This window comes from Enhydra lutris, unplaced genomic scaffold (genome assembly GCF_002288905.1).
Source record: "Enhydra lutris kenyoni isolate GAN:26980312 unplaced genomic scaffold, ASM228890v2 scaffoldscaffold22, whole genome shotgun sequence".
Classification (NCBI taxonomy): Eukaryota; Metazoa; Chordata; class Mammalia; order Carnivora; family Mustelidae; genus Enhydra; species Enhydra lutris.
The window spans coordinates 4,837,794-4,860,592 of record NW_019154106.1 but is presented as its reverse complement, the minus strand read 5'-3'; the positions used below and the strand labels follow the sequence as shown (position 1 = coordinate 4,860,592).

Sequence of the window (22,799 nt, the reverse complement as noted above, 5' to 3'; positions counted from 1 at the left end):
AGGGAGACGAGGTTTTAGGCGGTCTGACGAGGCCAGGCCAAGTCTTAGCAGTCCTGCCCGCCACGCGTGCCCGCCCGACAAGCACAGCTTACCATGGTTGATAAAGGCAGCGGGGCCAAGCCAGAGCTGAGCACAGTTTTTCCTCGTGGAATACATGACACTGAAGTCGTTCTCTCCGTGTCTAAGTAGCATGTTCTCCTCAATTTCTGAAAGTTCGGCAATACAACCCACCAGTAATTCTATTTTGTCATTTCGTTTCCTATTTAAAATATGTCATGTTAAAAATTACTAGTAATTATAAATAACAAGGCTTCTTTTTAATAAAATAAGCCTGTCCAATCAACAGCAGGAATTGAGAATGCCTAGTTGTGTGTCTATCAGCTGAGCCCCGGGACCTCCACCAGGCTGTCCTCACCCACCCTGGCAGCCCCGTCCTGCCTTGCGCCCCAGCTGCCTGTGCAGCTGCCTGGTTGCTCTGAGAGCCCGGGAGGCACTCCAGGCCGGAAGCTGCGCCACCCCCCGGTCTGCGTCCCCTGCAGCACGCACTGTCGTGTTCTGTAGGCGGGAAGGACTCCAGTACCCGGGGCCCTGAACACAACCTGCTGATAGTGGATGAAGGAGACAGAGACAAGCAGGAGGAAAGGCCTCAGGGACCCAGGACTGGGATGCCACCCTCTAGAGCAGCACCATCCAAGAGAAACATGACGGAAGCCAAACACGCAATCCTCCGCGTTCCAGCAGCCACGTTAAGGAAAGAAGAGAGCAGGACGCCTGGGTGGCTCAGTGGGTTAAGCCTCTGCCTTCGGCTCAGGTCATGATCCCAGGGTCCTGGGATCGAGTCCCGCATCAGGCTCTCTGTTCAGCAGGGAGCCTGCTTCCCCAACCCCCACATCTGTCTCTCTGCCTGCTTGTGATCTGTCAAATAAATAAATAAAATCTTAAAAAAAAAAAGAAAGACCAGGTGGAATTACTTTTTGTTGTGTATTTTAACCCAATATACCCCCAGTCCTATTCCAGCAGATCATCAATGGAAGAAATAACGAGAACTACAGTTTAATGTAACATCTGGCACATAAAGCACACGGACAGCTCACACTGAGCCGCAAGTGGCTGTGCCTGCTGCACTGGACAGCACAGTTCTAGAAGACAAGACCTCAAAGCCCAACGTCCGCCAACAAACGGGGAGCCTGTGGAGCAGGGGACTGGGCTCGAGATGCTCCCACGTACGCTCACGAGCACACGCCTATCCCAGAGGCCTGGGCGCACTGCTCTTTGGCCATCCCATTCTCGGGTACCTGATTCTAACCTTTTTGCTATAAAAAATACTGAGGGGACTAAAGGCAGCTTATGAGAGGGGCAACATGTTCCTTCTCCTGGGAGATAACGTAAGAACAGGCATCAGAGGAAACACATAATCCCATATTCTCTCTCTCCTAAATGGCTTTCCTCCTCCTACCTGGGCTCAACTTCACCACCCGACTTACACGGGCACATATGTCTGTGTGGACATTTAGGCAGGCAATGGAGCAGAACATTCCCACCTGTGAAAGTCCTAGGATCATTAAGACTTCACACGCCACCTTCCTCTAGGCCAGCAGGAGATGGACTCTTGAAGCCAGGGGCTCCAGCCCTGGTGCCCACAGGCTTTCAGTAGCCTCTTCGCCGAGCTGTGCTCAGGCTCAGTAAAAAGAAGACAAGCAGTACGGTGGCTTAGGGACAGGGTCTGGTTCAAGTGAAAGTTCTAATTTTGCTGTCCTGACCCAGGTCACTGGGCCAAGGCACTGGCACTGCCCTGACTTCTTTATGGTGAGCTCTGGCTTCACTCCTTCCCACAAGTTTCTCGGCACTTCCGCAGTTACTGAAGAGAGCCCTTTAATTAAAATGAAGCTATGGGTTTATACTAGTATAATAGTTACCACTCTTTTGTTGCAACTATTTTGGCTCCATTTTGTTCAGATGAGTATCTATTACAAGGTAATATTTCAAATCCACTGTCAGTTGCAAACATTCGCAAGTAAATAAATACCTAAAACAGAAAAAAAAAATTAACTTTGTATCAAATCATTTATCCTATTAGACTTGCTCAGTTATAAAAAGCAACCCATCACCAACAATGTAAAACATTTAAGATAATTAACAAACTCTGTTGTTTCAGTATTCACTAAAATTTAAGCTTTAGTTTCCTCTTATCCAAACAGAAAAACAGTATTAATCTTATCAATAAACCTACATGTTCCTTGAATAATTTCTCTTGCATTTTGTTCTTGTTGAGAAAATAATGCCGTGCCCATTCGCCTGAAGTCAAACATTTGAAGGCTTTCTCCAAGTGTTCATCTTTCTTAAAACGTTCAATGACTTCCTTTAGTTCCTCTTGCCTTCCCTTAATAGGCCGAAATCTGAACAAAATCAAAACATTCACTTTAGTTATCTGTCATCATCCCTGGGACACTGCTGTGAGCTCCTGAGATAAGAGATAATAACCTAAAAACAACCAGACTTAAAAAAGACAATAATCAATAATCCTGATAACTACTGCTCAAGTAATAGTGCTCACTAGAAACTAGAACTTCTCTTTCTTCAAACTGTATGTCGATATTTTTATTTACTGTTACCTCATTTAACTGAGAAATGGCCAGAGGACTCAGATGAAAGCTGTCTGGCTCAGGCTCACGCTAGCCAGCTACTTCGGATGGTACAAAGTATCTAGAACAGAACGCGTCTACCTGAGAGTTAGAATGACAAGATTTTTTAAAAACATGCAGAACCAAACCAGAAGAGTGCAAGGCAATGAGCTTCAGAGGAATGAAGCAAACAACGTCATGCTGTCAACAACATTCTCCATGTGCACAGTTAGAAAAATCCCAAACCAACTAGTATCCCAGGAGCTCCCGAAACACGTCTTAACATTCTAACACCCACGTGAAATCAATCTTTGATAAGTGCATTCAGAGAGCGAAGGAGAGTTTTGCAAAACGCACAACTCTAGCGGGGATACTGCTGAACTGGTGACCTCAAAGGGAAAAACCGCTGGGGTAGAATCCTGAAGGGCTTCTACGTAAAACCAGCCGTGCCTTCAGAATACTGCACCATCGTGGCCCGAGAAAGACTCTGTAAAGCCCCTTATTCTAAAGCTGTGTTCTCTCAGTAAAACGTGTACTTGCATCTTAATTTTAAAATTTCTTCTCGTGTCAATTTCCTTTGGTTTATTTTCCCAAATAAAGTTCTTTTGTTTTGTTTTTGGAATGTCCAACAATAAAATAGGAGCTAGACCGCTATTCAAATAAACTGTTAAGAAGAAACTATTAGTGGTGGAGATGAAAATGTATTTGAACTACGCATCTTACTCCAACAATTAAAACTGCATGTCTTGTGAACCCTGAGCACATGAACGTGGAAGTAAGATCTGGCACTAACTCCAGCACGGGGAGAATCCAAGCAGAACTTTTTTCCAGGTAAGTCATCACACAGGCCCTCCTCACATGTCAGTGAGATTTCAAGCCACAGCACCTCACCAAGCATTCTTTACTAGGTGCTGAGTACACAGCTGGTGTGGAAAAAAATATGAGAGAAGACACGACTGCTGCTCTTGAATGGAAAAACCCTCTGGGACTAAGAGACACACACCTGCACCCAGCCGCTAAGCAGGGGCACGGCTCCACTACTGCAAGGGAACAGGGTACAAACCACAGCCGACAGCGCTTCCAAGTGTGGCGACTGCAACTAAGGGTAAGGTAAGTCCCTGCTCAGTGACTGAGCAGTGAGGACAGCGGCGGCGGCAGGTGGAGTGAGGGAAGCTGAAGCAGAGGATCTTAACGCGGGTGGATTCAAAGAGTTGAACAGGGGCTGAGGGATTCTGCTTGGCCAGCAACACTGAGGGAAAGTGCTAGAACAAAGAAGAGGGTAGACGTGAGCCCCTGAGTGGGGGGAGTGCTGTTTACTGGACAGGACCCCTAGAGGACCTCCACTCTGGAAATGCAAGCCGACCCCCGCCGGGAACCAACAAGCCACAGCCTCAGGTGTCAGTTAGCCTCCCACAGCCAGTGAGCGGAACTATGAGCGAGACTCCAGGCGCACCCCGGAGAGATCACACGACCAAAGGGACAATGCCCTATATTATTTTCCATTCCAATCAATCAGCACACCAGCTCTCACAGGCAGGCGAGTGCAAGTCCTTTAAACAACTCAGAAGGTCTCTGGGCTGTCGGGATAGGGTTTCGGGGAACCACTGCTAAAACGATCTACAAAATCCCCTGCAGAGTTGTGGGAACATCCACACTTCCACACCGACAGAATATTAAACCGCTCACTCGCAGCCACCACAAGAGACCTCGTCAAGACTGGCCTTCTTAGAAGACCTGAACCCTCCTGGCCCCAGCGCGGCACTGGGAAGCTCCCTGCAGAGAAAGGACACAAACGGCAGCTGTCGGCTCGGGCACAGCTCCTCGAGCACGACAGACTATGAAATGGCGGGAAAGAGAGGACGGGAGAGAGAGGACGTTTTGAGGAGGAAGCAGAAAAGCCAGCGTTCACTTAGAGCAGAAGCGAGCAGTCGCCTGCGATGTCGGCGGCAGGGAACCGAGTTTCACGCTTTAAACTGACCCGACGACTCGACGCCTTAGAAAGCAAGCCCAAGTCAGGGCTAAATCCACCTCAAGCTCCTAAGAAGGCGTCAGAAGTAAGCTACAGACCTGAAACGGAGAAATGGAGGCTGGCTCCTCCCGACAGGCTTTCTGTGCGCGCTCCACTGCGGGGCACCCGCCCTCCCTCTCTGAAAACGCCCGCCAGCTCTCCTTGGTTCTGCTTCCTCTTTGTCCACGATGCCAAGGAACTCACACGCTGAAACCGACCCGAGACAACCGGCCGTCGGTCCGGGGGCAGTCTGTCTTGGGTCTCCCGCGCCCACTTCGTTTCTGCGTTCCCGACTTCGACTGCTTCGAGCACAAACAAAACCCCTGCAACTGTCCCCTGCTGCTACCCACTGGCGAGGACCTCCATTTCACATTAGATGGAATTTCCTGTCCAAACCCACTGTCTCAGCTGGCTGCCACAGGCGTGAAATGACAGTGAGGCAAAGGAGGAAGAGACGGTTCTGGGTGCAGACAGAAGGGGACGGAACAGGTTTTCGATGACCCTATAGGGGCACATCAAAACCACCCGGCTGGCAGTTCAAGTCAAAGCCCATTACAACAGATACTGCGGGGAGATAAATTACTGAGTAACATAATTGTTACAACTAACAGGGCCAGAGCAAAAGGCACTGAAAACCGTAGAAAAAAGTGAACGATTTTTTCTATTACTGAGGAGAAAAATACCCTTTGTCCTCTCCTTAACCACAATCGTTCTAAACCTACCATGCAAACTGTACAAAACTACCCTCACACCACAGTTCTTAGAGCTGGAAGAATATTTAGGTTATGCGAAACGAAGCTCTTGTTCATCAGTGAGGAAAACAAGGCCTAATGAGGGCTGTTAATGGAGGGACTATTACTACCAAGGCCTCGTGCCCAGTCCCACTCTCTGACGCAGACTCTGAGGGCCCTCTGCTGTTTCATGATCAGAAGAGGATTTGACCTGCATTCGCCACTGAGCACAGCAGGGCCCAGCCAGAGACTGGGAGTGGACTCAAATATCTACTTTTGAATTTGGTATCTGGGGGGGTGGCAAATGGCATGGTAGGGCAGACAAGAGACAGGTCTCTGGCATTTCCAAATCAGTATGTCCTTCTTCCCTCTCTTAATACAAACTTTACAACTTTAAGTGAACCAAACGTTTTTCTCTTCCCACATGTCTGATCCATGGCTGGTATAAGAAATACAAAAATATGTCACTTAAATCATTTATTATTAAAAAGGGCAGAAAGAAACATGAATTCACACTCCCACACACCTGTTCCCCACTCTTTCCAGAGACTGACTTCCCAGGTTTTCTTGCTATTTGGTTTTTCTGTTTCCAAACCCAAGGGACCACTGTGGCAATGAAGGGAAGCGGCAGATGTGTGTTAGCTGTACTACTGTGCCCTTCCATTAGCATGTACACCCAAGAGCTGACTGGAGGGAGGGCGAGAGAGGAGGGGGACAGAAAAAAGGGGGCAAGGGAAGGAGGGAGGAAGAGAGAGAAAATGCTCAAATATTTAAGGTATAAAATAAGACCGTGAGGCAACATTGCGAACACATTTCCCCCTCTGAAGAAAGTTCGACTGCACACGGACAGTTGGCAGACGCTGAGGAATCATGCTAGAGCCACAGCTCCTCATTCCTTCTGGACCTGAAAGGAAACGACCACCAGAGACATACCTGGCTGAGTCCTGCACTCAGTGCTCAGCTAATCCCAGGGGTGACTCCTGATCTTTTGCTGAATGCTTTCTCTTAAAATTACCCTGTTGTGGAGTACAAGTGGTTTTTTAAATGCAGCTATTACTAACATCAAACTATTTTAAACGGTTTGCAAAATGCTCTAAAAATCGTGTCTATGCTGACACCTCCAATTACTTAAAGGAACGCGGCACGGACTGACACAGGTTAGTTGGTATCTTCTTACTGTTCGTAACGTGCTCTACCTACCTCACAGGGTTGTTGTGAGGAAAACTGTCAGATTTTGAAAAATGCCTTGAGCTCCTCGAAGGAAAGGCGCTATATAAATGCAAAAACAAACAACAATGATAAAAACTATTTGTATAAGTTGTATTTATAACTTCTAAACAGACTTACAATAGTCGTCATCCCACAAGTCCTTACCACACTGTGACACCCAAGAGCTCTGGGAAGCTGTGGGCAGACTCAGCACAGTAACAAAGGCTGAGATGCCCAAATTCTCCTTCCCACATGACATCCTCTCCCCCTCGATCACATTAAGTTAGAACGCCTAAAAATGTCTTTATTTTTTCTAATCAAGCACTTGATTTTAAAGTCACATTTAAAGTGATTTATAAATTCTCACCCCACAATGGATATTAAAGTCAAATATATAAATAAACAAAATTAGATGGTCACAGCAAAGGGTAAGACAGGCCTTAGTATAAATTGGATTAGAAAAATAGAGAAAAGTTCCAAAATTCCTGGGAAGATTCTCCCCATTTCTTCATTGTGTTATTTCCTGCCCAGTGCCCCCCACTCCCCAGGAGATGGAAACCTCCAGGTCATGCCGCCTACAACAAGGGATATTAGGAAGGCATCCACCCCTGCTTTAAACTATCACCTCTCCATGTGCCTTTTTTTTTTTTTTTAAGATTTTATTTATTTATTAATTTGTCAGAGAGAGAGAGAGAGAGAGAGAGAGAGAGACAGAGCATAAGCAGAGGAGCCTGATGTGGGACTTGATCCCAGGACCCTGGGATTGTGACCTGAGCTGAAGGCAGATGCTTAACCAACTGAGCCACTCAGCTGTCCCTCTCCATACGCTTTTTAAAAAATCAGAGACAATTAAAAAAAAAAAAAAAATCAGAGGCATGACTAGCAACTCTGCTCTCTGCTCTCAAATTCATATGAAATAATTATATTCATAATTCATATTCGTATTCATAATTAACAGAAGTCAACTAAATCTAAATATTTCCTAATAAATTGAAATTACCACTTTGTTTATACCATTTCTAGATAATCATGGTATAACCGTGATTTACTTGTCCGTAAATGTAGGGATCTATCAAGATTAAAACATAAACATTCATAAGAGAGCCAGCTAGGGAATTTTTTTTTAAGATTTTATTTATTTATTTGACAGACACAGAGAGAGCACAAGGAAGCAGAGAGGCTGGCAGAGAGGGAGGGAGAAGCAGGGAGAGAGGGAGAGAGTCTCAAGCTGACTCCTGGCTGAGTGCGGAGACCGAAGCGGGGCTCAATCCCACGACCCCGAGATCACACCCTGAGCTGAAACCAAGAGTCGGACACTCAACTCACTATGCCACCCGATGCCCCAGACCGCACGTTTTCACATGAGCCTAGGAAACTACCGATAAGGAACTTTTTAACACTGACGACATCATGACAAAGCTCAGTAGGTCAGACGGCCTAGGACCTTGCTATTCCAAGCACAGGCGGAAGCTTGTTACAAGCGGAGCGTCTCAGGCCCCAGCCCACAGCTCCTGAATCAGAAACTGCGCCTGCACAAGACTCCCCAAGTGACTCACGTGTAAACTAAGTGTGGGAAGCAGTCGTCAAGGAGGACTTTTATTTAAAAATCGGAGTCATCTCCTACTGCAGAAGTTCATCTTTGGAACAAATGGCTGGGGAGAGGGAAGTGAATACACAGGAATTCTTTCCTAAACCACTGAAAACAATTTAATTCTGATGCAATGCTTTCTAAGACAGCTTATGTGTTCCCGTGTTTCAGTATACAAGGCATGATGAATGTCATGTTCATTCTTCTCGTTCTTGATGACTCTGGGTCATAATTATGGGCCTTTGCAGTAATACCCAGAGTATCTCTCAGACTGTTATGTGAAAGTGAGTCACGTTTCTGAAATATTATCAGGACCTTCCAGGAGAACGGGCACCGGCCTCACTGGGGAAAGAAGGGAAATGGACTCAAAACAATCCAAATCAGATTCTAAATGGATCTAGGGCATCCGGTCCTGTTGACTTTCTAGACCAGCCATCCACCTGCCTGCTTAGAAAATCTAGGTCTCTGTCCCTCTGACAGCCGGGGCTGTTTCAGTAAGTCTTCAAATCCACGGCAACTTGTCACTTCATTTTAGCAAGGAAAGGAAAGATCTATGATGACGGGAAATCACGTGAGAATACCAAAGGCTTGCGGCCTCTGGGTGGCTCAGTCGGTTAAGCATCTGCCTTCAGCTCAGGTCATGATCCCGGGGTCCTGGGGTTGAGCCCCACGTCAGGCTCTCCGCTCAGCAGGGAGTCTGCTTCTCCCTCTCCCCCTGTTCATTCCCTCTCTCTCTCTCTCACATAAAATCTTTAAAAAAAAAAGGAAAAAGGAAAAAATACCAAAGGCTCATTTTTATCTGAATTACTTCTTTCTCGATTTAGAATATAATTGATAAACGAATCATATGGTCTCTTGTTTTAAATTCTAGCAAGGGACAGAATTAAAACAGGAAAAATGGCACAAGATTTCCTCTAATCACCTTTACTCACCAGTTCCTCCCTCACCCCACTACCAGCGACTAGTCACCTGGTGATCAGGTCCCTCTAGGGCTGTCACTGGCCCTTGAGCTACAAAAATCAGTGCAAGTGTGAGGAGGATGGGAGGGATCAGGGCCTAGAACTGGCTTGACATTCTTAGTCCCTGCTGTTAACACTCTTCCACCAGCCTTGAAAACCCTTTGCCAACTCAAGTCAAGAGGTAAAGAAGAGTTGTGAAGTTCGAACTTAGTGTCTGGTGGCAATTATGAAATTTTCTAATGGTCTTTTTTGGGGGAAAGATGATGTTTAAGAGAATATAACAGATTTCACAAGCAATATAATACCACCTCATACAGAGGGCATGTGATACTCAATAAAGCACTTATGCATCTCTCATCTGCGTACTGAACAGAAGCACGTCTTCAAAAATATTCACTTCTACGATGATTAGCTGAACCTCAAAGATTAAGCATGATGGCAAAATTTTCTATATACAGTTGCAATTATTTAAAAGAAGAAAAGTCTATGATAAAATCATGGGGGGAAAAAACCCCTGATGAACCTACTTTGAGCAGAAAAAAAATTACATACATTTTCAAGGTTTCACAAGATCTTTCTTTCAGCTGAGATTATCATTAACATGTAAAACAGAATATGAGATGCTCCTCTGGCTTTATATTTTAATAGAAACAGCCTGAGATAAAATAAGAACACGGAATTAAAACTGACAAGACCCTTAGAAGCTTTTGTTGCTTTTCTTGGCTCACATATAGAAAATCTCCTTTAATGTCATTTTAAATTCTGACTAGAAGTAAAATTAGCAACTCTTTTCTTAAATTCAACATCATCATCTGCTCCACTTCAGGATAAAGACTCACAATTACCTAGTATTCATTTTGTGTGTTTGAAAACCTAAATAGGGATCAAGAACCAAGCTGGTCGCCAGGTCGTCATTCTCACAGAGCTCCTTGGCAGACATTCCCGAAGACGGTACATATCGGCTCTGCCCTTCAAATCCCGAATTACCATTACCTATGAAAAGGAAAGAAAGAAAAGTTAACTCAAATGGACGACGACTTCTATTTACCCGTAAAGCCTTTAGCTTCACTGCCCTCTCAAGCTAGTAATTAAGAATTGAAACCACTTGTTTCAATCTGTTTAATTAAGGACTGAGTACCTTTTGCATAAACAGGGAACCAAACATGGTGAATTACAGAGTCCTGTGGTTAGGAGATGACAGGATCAGGGTTCCCAAGAACAGGGTTCCCAAGAACAGGGTCTGACCAGGTGAGAGAATCTTGGGCTCACAGGCCATGTGGGCCCTTCCCGGGAGACAGGAACAGGGATGAGCGAATGCCCATCACCACAGCAAGACCGCGTCAAGGGCCACTGCGGCTGGGGGGAGGGGCGAGGACCCAGGAAGAGCACAGGACGGGCTCCACAGTGAGTGCCAGCAGGGTGGCTCTCCAGGAGCAAAAGGAGTCCGGAGGACGCTACTTCACCTTCCTGCTTTGGGGGCAGGAAGAGGAGAACGATCCCCACTTGGCCGGCGGCAGAGGCCCACCGGTTAGGAAGCTCGCCTGCGACTTAAGGATTTAGGTGGCAGGAGCGGGGAAAACAGTACAGAGAATCGCAGGCCGATTTCCGACCTATTTGAAACAGACTTTGAACGGATGGATACCAGCAGGGAAGTGCCCGAGGTAACTAACGGAACTAACTGGGTCTGGTGGCGGAAGACACCGCGCAGACAGGGAACGGGAAGGCCACCCTCGTCTGGGTGAAGTTTCATCAGTGTTGACTGGCGTTGGCTCCGTAGGTCAGGGACGGTCTTTTCAGCCATGTAGTTATGCCAACAGCGTAACTTTAAACCTCTCACAAGTAAGGCATGGAAGAATGAAGGACCCAGTGAGAGGTAACCTTTTCTTCACTCTCTCAAAAAACCAAATTTAACACTAAACATACGGAAGGCCCTATGGAAAGGCAGGTGTATGTTTTGGAATCAAACCATTTGCACGTAGGTATTTAAAAGGTATCCAAGTTGTTGTATTTTCTACTTTATTGAAATGTAACTCACACACCACAGGATTCACCCATTTAAAGCACACAGTTTAATGGTTTTTAATGTATTCACAGAATTGCGTAGCCGTCACCACAATCAATTCTACCACATTTTCATTATTCCCAAAACAAACCCCATACCCATGAGCAGCAGTCACTTGATTTTCCCTTCCCTCAGCCCCAGCAACCACTGATCTACTCTCTGTCTCTACAGATTTGCCTGGTCTGCAAATTGCCTATCGATGAAATCATCCAATATAAGGTCTTCTGTGATTGGCTTCTTTCAATTAGCATGATGTTTTCAGGGTTCATCCATGTGGGACCACACAGCAGTACTTTGCTCCTTATTATAGGCCAAATAACATTCCATTGTGTGGACAAATCGTCTTTTGTTAGTTCATTCATCAGCTGATGGACACTGGGCTGTTTCCACTTTCGGGCTGTTATGAATAATGTTTCTATGAACATTCATGTAAAAGTCTCTGTGTAGACCTATATTTTCCATTCTCTCAGGCACACACCTAGGAGTGGAAGTGCTAGGTCATATGGTAACTCTGTGTTTAACCTTCTGAGAAACTGCCAGACTTTTCCTAAGTGGCTGCACAATTTTACATTCCACCAGCAGTGTATGACAGTTCCTAAATTCTCCACATCATCACCAACATCCGCTACTATCTGTCCTTTTAGATTTAGTTTGACACATTCTGGCGGCTGTGAAGTGGTATCTTGTGGTTTTGATTTGCATTTCTCGGATGACTAATGATTTTAAGCATCTTTTCACGTACTGGCCATTTGTGTATCTTTGGAGAAATATCTATGCAGATTCCCTTGCTCATTCTGAATTGGAGTTTGTCTTTTCCTGCTGACTTGTAAGAGTTCTTTGTATATTCTAAATGCCAGTCCTTTATCGGATACAGGATATGAAAAGAAAATTTCTTTCCCTCCCATCCTGTGAGTTGTCTTTTCATGGTCTTGAGGTTATCCCTTAGAGCACAAAAGTCCGTACTTTAATGCATTTCCATTTATCTTTATTTTTCCTTTTGTTCCTTGTGCTTTCAGTGTCCTAAAAAACCACTGCCTAATCCAAAGTCATGAAAATATGTGCTTATGTTCTCTAGGAATTTTATACTTAAGGTCTTTGATCCATTTGATTAATTTCTCACACACAGTGTGAAGTCGGGTCCAGCTTCATCCTTTTGCATGTAGATACCCAATTTTTCAGCATCATTTATTGAAAGACCATTCTTTCCTCAATTAATTTTCTTGGTATGCCTGTTGAAAATCAACTGATTGCAGATGTGAGGGTTGATTTCCAGATTCTGGATTCTATTCCATGGATATGTGTCTAGCCACGTACCAATATAATAACACTGCAGTTCTGCAGGAAGTTTTGAAAATGAGAAGTGCAGGTGTGCCATCTTTGTTCTTTTTCAAGATGTTTTGGCTACTCTGGGTCCCCTGAATTTCCACAAGGATTTCAGGACTGGCTTGCCAATTTCTTTGCAAAGGAGCCAACTGAGATTTTGACAGGGACTGTGTTCAACCTGTAGATCGCCTGGGGAGTACTGCCATTGTAACAATATCAAGTTTTCTAATCAATGAACATGGGATGTCTTTCCATTTAGTTAGGTCTTTCTAAATTTCTCTCAACAATGACTTGTAGTTTTCAGAATATAAATTTTATACTTTTATTGTCTGCATCCTGATTCTATCCTGCTAAACTCATTTATCAGTTCTAATAGTTTTAAGTGGATTCCTCAGAATTTTTTATACACACAATCATGTCATCTGCAAACAGATTATTTTACTTCTTCCTTTCCAATCTGGATGCCTTTTAATTTTCTTGCCTAAGCGCTGTGGTTAGAACCTCTAGCACAATGCTGAACAGAAGTGACGAAAACAGATATTCTTATCTTAGCCCTGATCTTAAGGGAAAAGCATTTAATCTTTCACCATTAAACAGGACATCAGCTGTGGGTTTTTGGAGACATTCTTTATCGGGGTGAAGAATTAATTATTTTATCCCTGGTTTGTCGAGTGTTTTTACCCTGGAAGGGTGTTGCTGAATTCTGTCAAATGTTTTTTCTGATCTACTGGAATGATCATATGGTTTTTGTCCTTCATATTACTGATACGGTAGTATTACATTAATTTTCAGCTATTAAGTCAACTTTGCATTCCTGGGATAATTCCCACTTGCTTGTGCTATAGAACCCTTCCCACTTCTTGCTGGATTTGGTTAGTTACTATTTTAGTGAGGATTCTGTATCCACATTTATTAGAAATCAATTGGTCTGTTGTTTTTCTGGTATTTTTTCTTGTGATATCTTTGGTCTTGGCGGCAGAGTAATAGTGGTCTCATTGAATGAGGAAGTGCTCCCTTCTCTTCTGTATTTCAGATCAGTGTGTGAAGAACTGGGGTTAATTCTTCTTTAAATATCTGCCAGTATTCACCAACAGAGCCATCCAGGCCTGCAATTTTCTTAGTAGTGTTTTTTACAAATTATGGATTCAACCTCTTTACTTGCTACAGGTTTATTTAGATTTTGTATTTCTTCTTCAATCAGTATTGGTAGTTTGTTACTTTATATGTTCATTTCATCTAAGTTCTCTCATGTGTTGGTATCCAGGTGTTCAGAATATTGAGCTGTAACCTTTTTTATTCCTGTGAGCCAGTAGTAATGTCACCGCTTTTCTTTCTCGAGTCTTCTCTTTTTCTTGGTTAGTCTTGAGTAAAGGTTTGCTAATTCGGGTGATCCTCTTCTCTTTTCAAAGACTCAACTTTTAGCTTTACTGATTTTCTGCTGTCTATTTCCCTACTTTGTAAATTTCTACTCTATTATCCCCTTCCTCCTGCTTGCTTTGTGTTTAGTTTTCTCTGCTTTTTCTGATGTTTTAAGTAAGAAGTTAGGTTACCGATGAAGAGTTATCTTTCTTCTTTTTTAATACAGGTGTTCACAACTATAAATTTCCCTCTAGACATTGCCTTAGCTTCTTCCTATAAGTTTTAGTATGTTGTATCCTCATTTTCAATCATCTTGAAGTACTTTCTCATTTCTCTTGGATTCCCTCTTTAATTCATTGGTTATTTAGGAATGTGTTGTTTAATTTCTCGAATTGTTGTGATTTTCTAAAATTTCTGTTACTCGCTTCTAACTTTACTCCACTGTAATTGGAGAACATACACTGTACGGTTCCAATCCTCCAACATTTATTGAGGCTTGTCACATGGCCCAACCTATGGCTGACTCTGAAGAACATTCCATGTGCACTGAAGAAGGACGTGTGTTCTGCTGTCATGGGGTGATGCGTGACACAGCTATCTGTCGGGAAGAACTCGTTTAGGGTACTGTTTCAGTCTTCCTTCCCCGTTGGTCTTTGGCCTGGTTGTTCAATTCATTACTGAAAGCTGAAGTCAAATTACTGCTGAATTCTCTATTTCTCCCTTCAGTTTTGTCTGCTGCTGCGTCACGTACCTTGCAGTTCTGCTGTCAGGTGAAGTCGCTATAACTACTAAGGACGCGTTGTACCACTCTTGTGCAATCACACTCAGCGTGACGCTGTCCATCTCCACACTCACTGGGGTTTCCCAGCCTGTCCTCAGAACTGGTCTGCACTTGGCAGAGTGCAGCATATGTAACAATCATTCTCTGTGTCATTATGTACCGCCGACAATGAAACTAATGAGGCCAAAAGCCATTTGAAAAAGCAAAACAAAGAAAAGTAACCAAAAAAAGTTGCCTCATCCACTGACCAGAGGCAATACCACTAGCTAGGGCCACGACACCTCTCGCTTCCTTCAGGTTCCCATCACATGCTCCGGGGTGAGCAGGAGTCCATGAGGAGGAGAATCTATTCAGTTTTGGGCTCTCCCTCTAACTCCTATCCCAAGCGGGGCTTTCTGCCTTGTTTTCACAGCCGCAGTGACCTGCGCTGCTACGGAAGCAATGGGGGCAGCCCAGGCCCAGTGAAGTGTGTGAGTGTCTGGACGGCAGGGAGGGCACCGTCAGAACCGGTGCAGTGTATCCGAAACTGCTTCAGGTCCCAGGCAAACCCAGCTCGCCTCCGGACAGGCCAGCGGCAACGCAAACTAGGCTCTCCTGGAAGGTGGCTAACAACCTCGGGAAAAGCCGGAACAGAGAAAGCTGTCCTCCTTACCATGGCTGTCCCCCTCGGATACCTTCATCCAGCTGCCTACTCAGGTGCACAGTTATGCTGGGGCACGTTCCTGCTCTCAGAACTCTCAGCAGTAAGCCAGGAGGTAGCGAGGTACAAAAGTCGCTCGTCATCCCCGGCACTCCCGTGTCCGGATAAATGACTGTTCAGCCCGTGTGAACAGAAACAATGGTGACAGTTTGGGACGGTGCCCTAAAGTCCACTTCCTCTGAACAGCGGACTTGATGACATATTGCTAAGCTTTCAAAGAAAAACATACTTACACTTAACATCAGATGTAAAAAATACAGTTTGAACTTGCAAGAAATCCAGTGGCAGCTCTTGAATATTTTTTTACAGAACGGACTGAGCACTTAGGTACACATTCTACAAAATGTAACTTGGATCATGGATCTAAGAGCGTAACGACAGTGATCATGTTAAGCGTTACACGAGAGGTACGCACATCAGGTGCTAATAAAAACTGTTTTAACTTTGAAAGGGTAAAAACATGCCACTTTAACTGTGAGAACACGAACAAGGGTTCGGGAAAGTCAGAATACACATTCCAAGCTGCAAAGAATGCCTGCCCAGATGACCATGAAAAGAAGGACAGTTGTGCTGTGTACATACATCTGTTTGACCTCCTCTCAACCGCGTGTCTGCCGGCCTTCGTGGCCTCCTTGCCCGGGTGCTGCAATTTTGACGGACTCTGCTGATGGTCATTAGACAACTTGCCTCCACTCCTCCTGCCATTCACCACCATGTTCTTGGATTCTCCCAACCACTTCATGCCCACAGACCGCCTGACCCAGGTGCATTGAGTCGCTCTCTTCAGATAGCTCAGAGAATAATTCCAACGTTCTCTCCTGACAGAGACAAAATATGGAAAACAGAACCGGGAGGTAAATACACAGATGACCACACTACCCGGACCCTACAAGGCATGACAGCTTCGGTGCCGGGAGCCACGGAGGAGCAGCAGCCAACCCCGCCCGCCCGTGGCCTTGAGGGTGCGGGGTGCTCCGCTGGGGCAGCGAGGAGGGAAGGACGGGAGCAGCCGAGCCTCAGCCATCGCGGGCGCCCCACTGGGCACACTGAGTCGGCGTGGACATGATCCAAGGTGTGCCATGGGTCCGCTCGAGGTCTCCAAGAACAAGTGCCCCCTCGAGTTCATTGAGGAACAGGTGGGGACACACAACCGTGCCAAGAGGAAGAGAGAGGAGCCCACGGGCGCGGGGGGCAGCCACGAGGAAGGTGGCAGCCAAGGGCTGAACCCCATACCTCTCTGTGTAGAATAAAGCCTTTTTTTTGGGGGGGGGGAGGTAATTTAGTAACTAAAGTTTCCACTCTTTAAAGACCACTTGGCACCCCAAGCCATCCAGTGCCGTGCTGAGGCCTCCAGCACCCCGACTTCGCAGGCAGGGAGCTCACTGCCGTGCACGTCGCCTGCACTGTGCTCAGAGACCGGTGAATAGAAAACGCTCCAAGTACTTCCCTCTCAGCCACCAGGAAGGTTCGTTTTGCACCTTGTTATGCTGGGACTTAGGTACAGTGCAACAATCTGCCCAAATGACACGCTTTGGTAACAGTATGTTAACTGTGCAAGAACTACTATTCTCTCTTCTGTTCTGAGAACTTAAGAAAAAGTATCTAAGTTCAGTTTTGTCCACAACAGCTTTGTCTTTTGTTGTTAATTTGAAGCCAACCATCAAGGTGTTTCAGGGACTGACACTCAAATAGCAAAGCATTGCCCATCGTGAAATGTTTGCCTTTACAACAGCAACAGAAATTGAGAAACGCTATTTGCTAAAATAGAGATATCCTTCACCATCTGAATTTTAATTAGCTGAAATTGGGAACTGAATGATTTTGATGGTGAGGGATGCCTGTAATTTATATGGACCTTTGGAAGTAAGGGTGTAACAGATTACATTTTGCTGGTCATGGAATGAGAACAGGGATGTCCGTGGCATGGCCTCATTATGGAATTATGTTTTATTGTAAATCAGACTAAAAGAGCTCCAGGATAAGAAAGTGCAGAACTTCAGAGCTAAAGGGGCTTTAAGATCCCAGTACAACTCCTTCGATTTGCAGGCGGAACGGACACCACAGAGGCGGAGAGGTCCCATGCCCCGGCCACACCATTGGCCGTGGCAGAATAAGGAGAACCCAGCACTTGCCTGAGGATCTCCTCCTACCCCAAAGGCCAATTTCCCTTATTTTTTTTCAAACACAAAAAACACAAATGATACATTATCTTGAAGTGCTTCTAGAAATGTATACCTGGTCTTACCTTTAATGGTACCAAACAAAAATACAAAACATTTATTTTTTTTGAAAATCTTCATTTATTTTAGAAAACATGTGCACGCGTACAAGTGGGGGGAGGGACGAGAGAGAGAGAGAGGGGATCCAAAGCAGACTCCCTGCTGAGCACAGGGCTCAACTCGGGGCTCATTCCCATGACCCTGAGCTCAGGACCTGAGCTGAAACCAAGAACAGACGCTTAACCAACTGAGCCACCCAGACCCCCCAGAACTCATTTCTGCGTTGTTTTAAACTGTAAAACACTAAAGTTATAGCCTGACCTCTTCAGTCCTCTTCTTTCTCAAGACGCCTCTCTGTTAAAGGCAGCAAGTGAAGCCCCCCGCGCCCCCTGCCAGGCAAAGACATGGCAAGGAATGGCAGCCACTGTGGACAGCAACCTGCCCACGACCTGCCCTTCCACCTGCTGCTTCACCCCCCAGTTCCACACCTTCAGAGGAAAAGAACAAGAAGGAGAAGGTAAAGTGCTTTTGGTCCTTGAGGAAGTCCATCTCAAGAACGCCCTCCTAGGACACAGTTTTTGGGGCATGGCGGAAGAATGTGTTTTCAGGACTTAGGAGTCCTAACACCCTTCAGCGCTGAGACATAAAACAGAACCACGTGGGAGAGAAAGGAGCAACGTGGCTTCAGAGAGAATTAAGAGAGAAAAGAAAGAGCAAGTCATCTCTCCTCGGAGAATCCTGAATCCCAACCACGACCCTCACTCAGAGATCAAAAGCAGAAAACCCGGACGAAGCCCAGCAGCTTGTCCTTAAGTCAGCCCCGCTCGAGGTCCTGATGTAAGCTCCTGTGGGAGAGCCACTGCTCTCAGCTGCTTACTCGTTCACTCCATCATCTGTTAGGGTAAAGGGCGATGCCAAAATTTTAAGCTGAGGAAATTATACCTATTGACCTAATTTTTTCCCTGAGAATTAGGAAAAGTTTGCCAATAAATCAGCACACTTCAGCCCAGTTCATGCAACAGAGCCCGAGATCCACTCTAATTTACACACAATTTCAACTAAACCGAGGATTAACGATCTACCCAAATCGGAGCAAACTCATCACCTTTCGTGTCATTTGTACTGCAGTCAACTGATACTATTTTGTTGGAACTTAAATACTAAGGTGTCAGCCCGTCAATCAGAGAACGCGGCTGATTTCACTAGATGAGCGCGCCGTGCGGGGCAGCGTTCATCTCAGCAGAGGCTCCACACTCTCCACTTGCTCAGGTAACAGCGGCTGTCATTAAGGCAAAAAACTTCATTTACGTTCACAAATGAATTTTCCTGTAAAACCAGTTCTAGTGAAACTATAGGAAATTTGGGAGCGGCTTATACATTTCTAGCTCAAGGGGGGCCTGGGTGGCTCAGTCGGTTAAGTGTCTGCCTTTGGCTCAGGTCGTGATCGCTGAGCCCTCGGATCGAGCCCCTTCTCGTGTTCAGTGGGGAGTCTGCTTCTCTCTTTCTCTCTGCCCCTCTTCCTGCTCGTGTTCTCTCTCTCAAATAAATAAAATCTTAAGAAAAAATTTCTAGCTCAAAATGAACATATATCCTACGAACTGGGCACGATCGTTCTGCCCGCCCGAGTGCGGCGCCCGCTGGTCGGCACGGCTCTCCGGCAAGCGCACACGCCGAAAGGACGCGTCCGCACTGAAGCGGGAGATGGAGTTTCAAACACTGCCACAGCCCATGCTGGAACAGACTGTGACGAAGCAGAAGCTGAGGACACTGGGTGGCTAGCAAGGCCGACAGGCTTCCCGATGCCCACGGAGGTCTACTCCCAACAGAAGCCAGAGCGCAGTCCCTCTGGCCGGGACCAGACGGCTCACAGAGAAACACCACCATGGTCTTGACTTGCTGACAGGGTCTGAGCTAAGCGGCCACTAACTATATTTACGAGCAAAAATTACCCGGAATTTATCCCAAAATAGGCAGAAAAAAATTTCAAGAAAGGAGTACTGGCCACTCTTTAAATGGCATCAACTACAAATCTCTCTCTGTTCTGATTTCCCAATACAACTGACCCTTAACAACATGGGTTTGAACTCTGTGGGTCCACTTCTTTGTGAATTTTTTTTAAATAAACACAGTACAGCACTATACATGTATTTTCTCTTCCTTATGATTTTTTTTAAAGATTTTATTTATTTATTTGACAGAGAGAAATCACAAGTAGGCAGAGAGGCAGGCAGAGAGAGAGGAGGAAGCAGGCTCCCCGCAGAGCAGAGAGCCCGATGCGGGGCTCGATCCCAGGACCCTGGGATCATGACCTGAGCCGAAGGCAGAGGCTTTAACCCGCTGAGTCGCCCAGGGGCCCGATTTTCTTAATAACGTCTTCTGCAGCTTTACATTACTGTAAGAACGCGGTGTGTAACACAGCAACATACAGAATTTGTGTTAACCAGTTACTTTGTCTACAAGGCTTCCGGTCAACATGAGGCTGTTAGTAGTTGAGTTTTTAAGAAGTCAAAAGTTGGGGACGCCTGGGTGGCTCAGTTGGTTAAGCAGCTGCCTTCGGCTCAGGTCATGATCCCAGTGTCCTGGGATCGAGTCCCACATCGGGCTCCTAGCTTGGCAGGAAGCCTGCTTCTCCCTCTGCCTCTGCTGCCGCTCTGTCTGCCTGTGCTTGCCCGCGCTGTCTCTCTCTCTCTCTGACAAAAAAATAAAATCTTAAAAAAAAAAAAAAAGTCAAAAGTTGTACGTGGAATTCTGACTGCATGGGGGCATTCAAGGGTCATGTGTGTAAAAGCATTAGAAAAATTATTAGACGTCTACTATATTCTGGTTCCAGGCCCTGAGGATATAGCAAAGAACAGAAACAGGTTTCTGCCCTCATATGTGCTTATATTCTAATGAAGAAATCTCTAGAAGTAACACATCACTGCAAGCACCTGGGAGAAAACAGCAGTTTCTAGGCAGCGGGGAGTGTTCCAGGTAGTGTGGGGGAGGGGGGAAGCCAGGCAGCAACGGAGAACATAACATGCCCCAGCAAAGAGCGAGCACAAAGTCGGGGAGGGGGAGAAGCAGTGGGTGTGCGGAGGACCAGCCCGGTGCCCAGTGTGGCCGTAGTGGGGTGAGCGGGGCAGGGGCATGAGGGAGGGTCAGACGGACCGCTAGAACGTGTAACAGAGGGCCTCAAAGCCACTGCTGAGACTTGGGCATGAACACTCAGGGAGACGGAAAGCAGGAATGATGTGGTCCAAGTTACCATTTTAAAGGCCCATGCTAGCTGCTTGCTGTTTGGAGAAAACCTCACAAATAAATGCTAAAAAAAACAAAAAAACAAAAAAACAAAAAAACCAAAACAAAACGCAGATCTAATGCTGCTACTAGTAACTGGAGAACATAAGAGAAGGCACCAGTTAAGAGGCTACTGCAATGAACCAGAGGATACTGGGAGCTGGGAGCAGCATAGGTAGGTGGTGGGAAGCAGCTGGGTTTGAGATCTCTTCTGAAGGTTCGAGGGTAGGTTCGAAGACAGACAGGATCTGTGAAAGAAAGAGGAGTCTAATATGCTTCCGAATTGAAGGACGCTTTCCACAGAGACGGCAAAGACTACAGGAAGCTTGGGTTTTGGGAGGGTTGGGGTGCAGTAGTTTGGCTTTGGTCACGTGTGAGATGCCCAGCGGAAACCAAGCAGAGATGGCGAATGAGCTGCGGGATACAAGGGCCTGGAGTACCGGCCAGGCTGGTCGGAGCACTCATGAGACGAGACAGATGACAGAAGTCTAAGGACAGAGGGGGTAGCCCTCCAGACGAGAAACCAGCAGCAAAGGATACTGGAAGGGGCAACTAGTGAGGGAGGAGGAGCAAGAGCAAATGAGGAATCAGAGCTTCAGGAAGGGAGTGACCCCCTTGGGCACGGCTGCAGATGCTCACAAGGCCAAACTCTCTTGCAAGAGCTGAAACTCAGGGACAGGATGGGCCGCTGACGATCGTAAGCCCCGCTCTGAGACGACTGAGAACTTCTAAAATGGGCGTGATGTCTTGAAACATGGGCTTTTGGTGAAGAGTCAGATGGCAGAGGGGAATGTAAGGAATAACGAGTAGAAAGAGTCTTAAGGGGGCGCCTGGGTGGCTCAGTTGGTTAAGCAACTGCCTTCGGCTCAGGTCATGATCCTAAAGGCCTGGGATCGAGTCCCGCATCGGGCTCCCAGCTACACAGGGAGTCTGCTTCTCCCTCTGACCTTCTCCCCTCTCATGCTCTCTCTCAAATAAATAAATGAGGGGCGTCTGGGTGGCTCAGTGGGTTAAAGCCTCTGCCTTGGGCTCAGGTCATGATCTCAGGGTCCTGGGATCGAGCCCCGTGTCAGGCTCTCAGCTCAGCAGGGAGCCTGCTTCCCCTCTCTCTCTGCCCGCCTCTCTCCTGCTTGTGATCTCTCTGTCAAATAAATAATCTTAAAAAAAAAAAAAAAAAAAAAAAAGATTCGTTTTCTACCAGAGTGATAAGACCATCTGCGTGTAACAGGTGGAGCTCCTGAGGGCGCGGCCACGGCTCTGCTCCCTCTCCTTTAGAGCGGCCACAAGAATGGCCACCCGGCCGCGCCGGCACCCCAGGACAGACTGCGCCAGTCCCCCGAGGCTCCCCCACTCTGAAGTCAGCAGGAAAGGAGGATTCACCTCACGCGGCTTCACCAGACGAACAGGTGGGGAAGGAAGCACCTACTTCAGATTTTACTTTCAAATATAAATTTTTAAAAAGGCAGGCAATTTGTGATAACACAAAACGTACTTGGAAACCACTAAACTGGGGCGTCTGGTGGTTCAGTTGCTGAGCATCTGCCTTCAGCTCAGGTCATGCTCCCAGAGTCCTGGGATCGAGCCCCGCATCAGGCTGCCTGCTTGGCGAGAAGCCTGCTTCTCCCTCTCCCACTCCCCTTGCGTATTCCCTCTCTTGCTGTTGTTGTGTCTCCCTCTATCAGATAAATAAATAAAATCTTAAAAAAAAAAAAAAGAAAAAACCCTCTAAACTAAGAGTTGCACTTAAAGAAGAAAGTATTTAAAGATTGAGAGTTGTATTTAAAGAGGAAACTTTTTGGGGGCACCTGGCTAGTTCAACCAGTGGAGCATGAGTTCGAACCCCACACCAGGTGTAGAGATTACTTAAAAATAAAAAAAACCTTAAAAAAAAAAAGGAAACTTTTTCTATAATAATACCACTGAGGTAGGAGATGCGCGCGCGCACACCGCCCCCCCCCCC

General features: G+C 46.1%; 1 protein-coding gene across 6 annotated transcripts in view; it reads right to left on the bottom strand.

The window, feature by feature from the left end:
* LOC111149436 (lysine methyltransferase 5B) overlaps nt 1-22,799 on the bottom strand; it is a 51,940-nt gene that overhangs the window by 17,035 nt on the left and 12,106 nt on the right. For 3 of the 6 annotated variants that reach the window (XM_022506511.1, XM_022506508.1, XM_022506510.1), the window contains exons 2-7: nt 15,924-16,159; nt 9,962-10,109; nt 6,561-6,629; nt 2,231-2,396; nt 1,917-2,026; nt 93-259 (exon numbers count right to left, since the gene is read on the bottom strand). In XM_022506511.1, the coding sequence (XP_022362219.1) occupies nt 93-259; nt 1,917-2,026; nt 2,231-2,396; nt 6,561-6,629; nt 9,962-10,109; nt 15,924-16,083 (820 nt within the window). In that variant the 5' untranslated portion in view covers nt 16,084-16,159. Of the gene's footprint in view, nt 1-92; nt 260-1,916; nt 2,027-2,230; nt 2,397-4,688; nt 5,299-5,886; nt 6,265-6,560; nt 6,630-9,961; nt 10,110-15,923; nt 16,160-22,799 lie in introns of those variants that run through there. The other 3 variants (XM_022506512.1, XM_022506514.1, XM_022506513.1) reach the window with 3 other exon arrangements.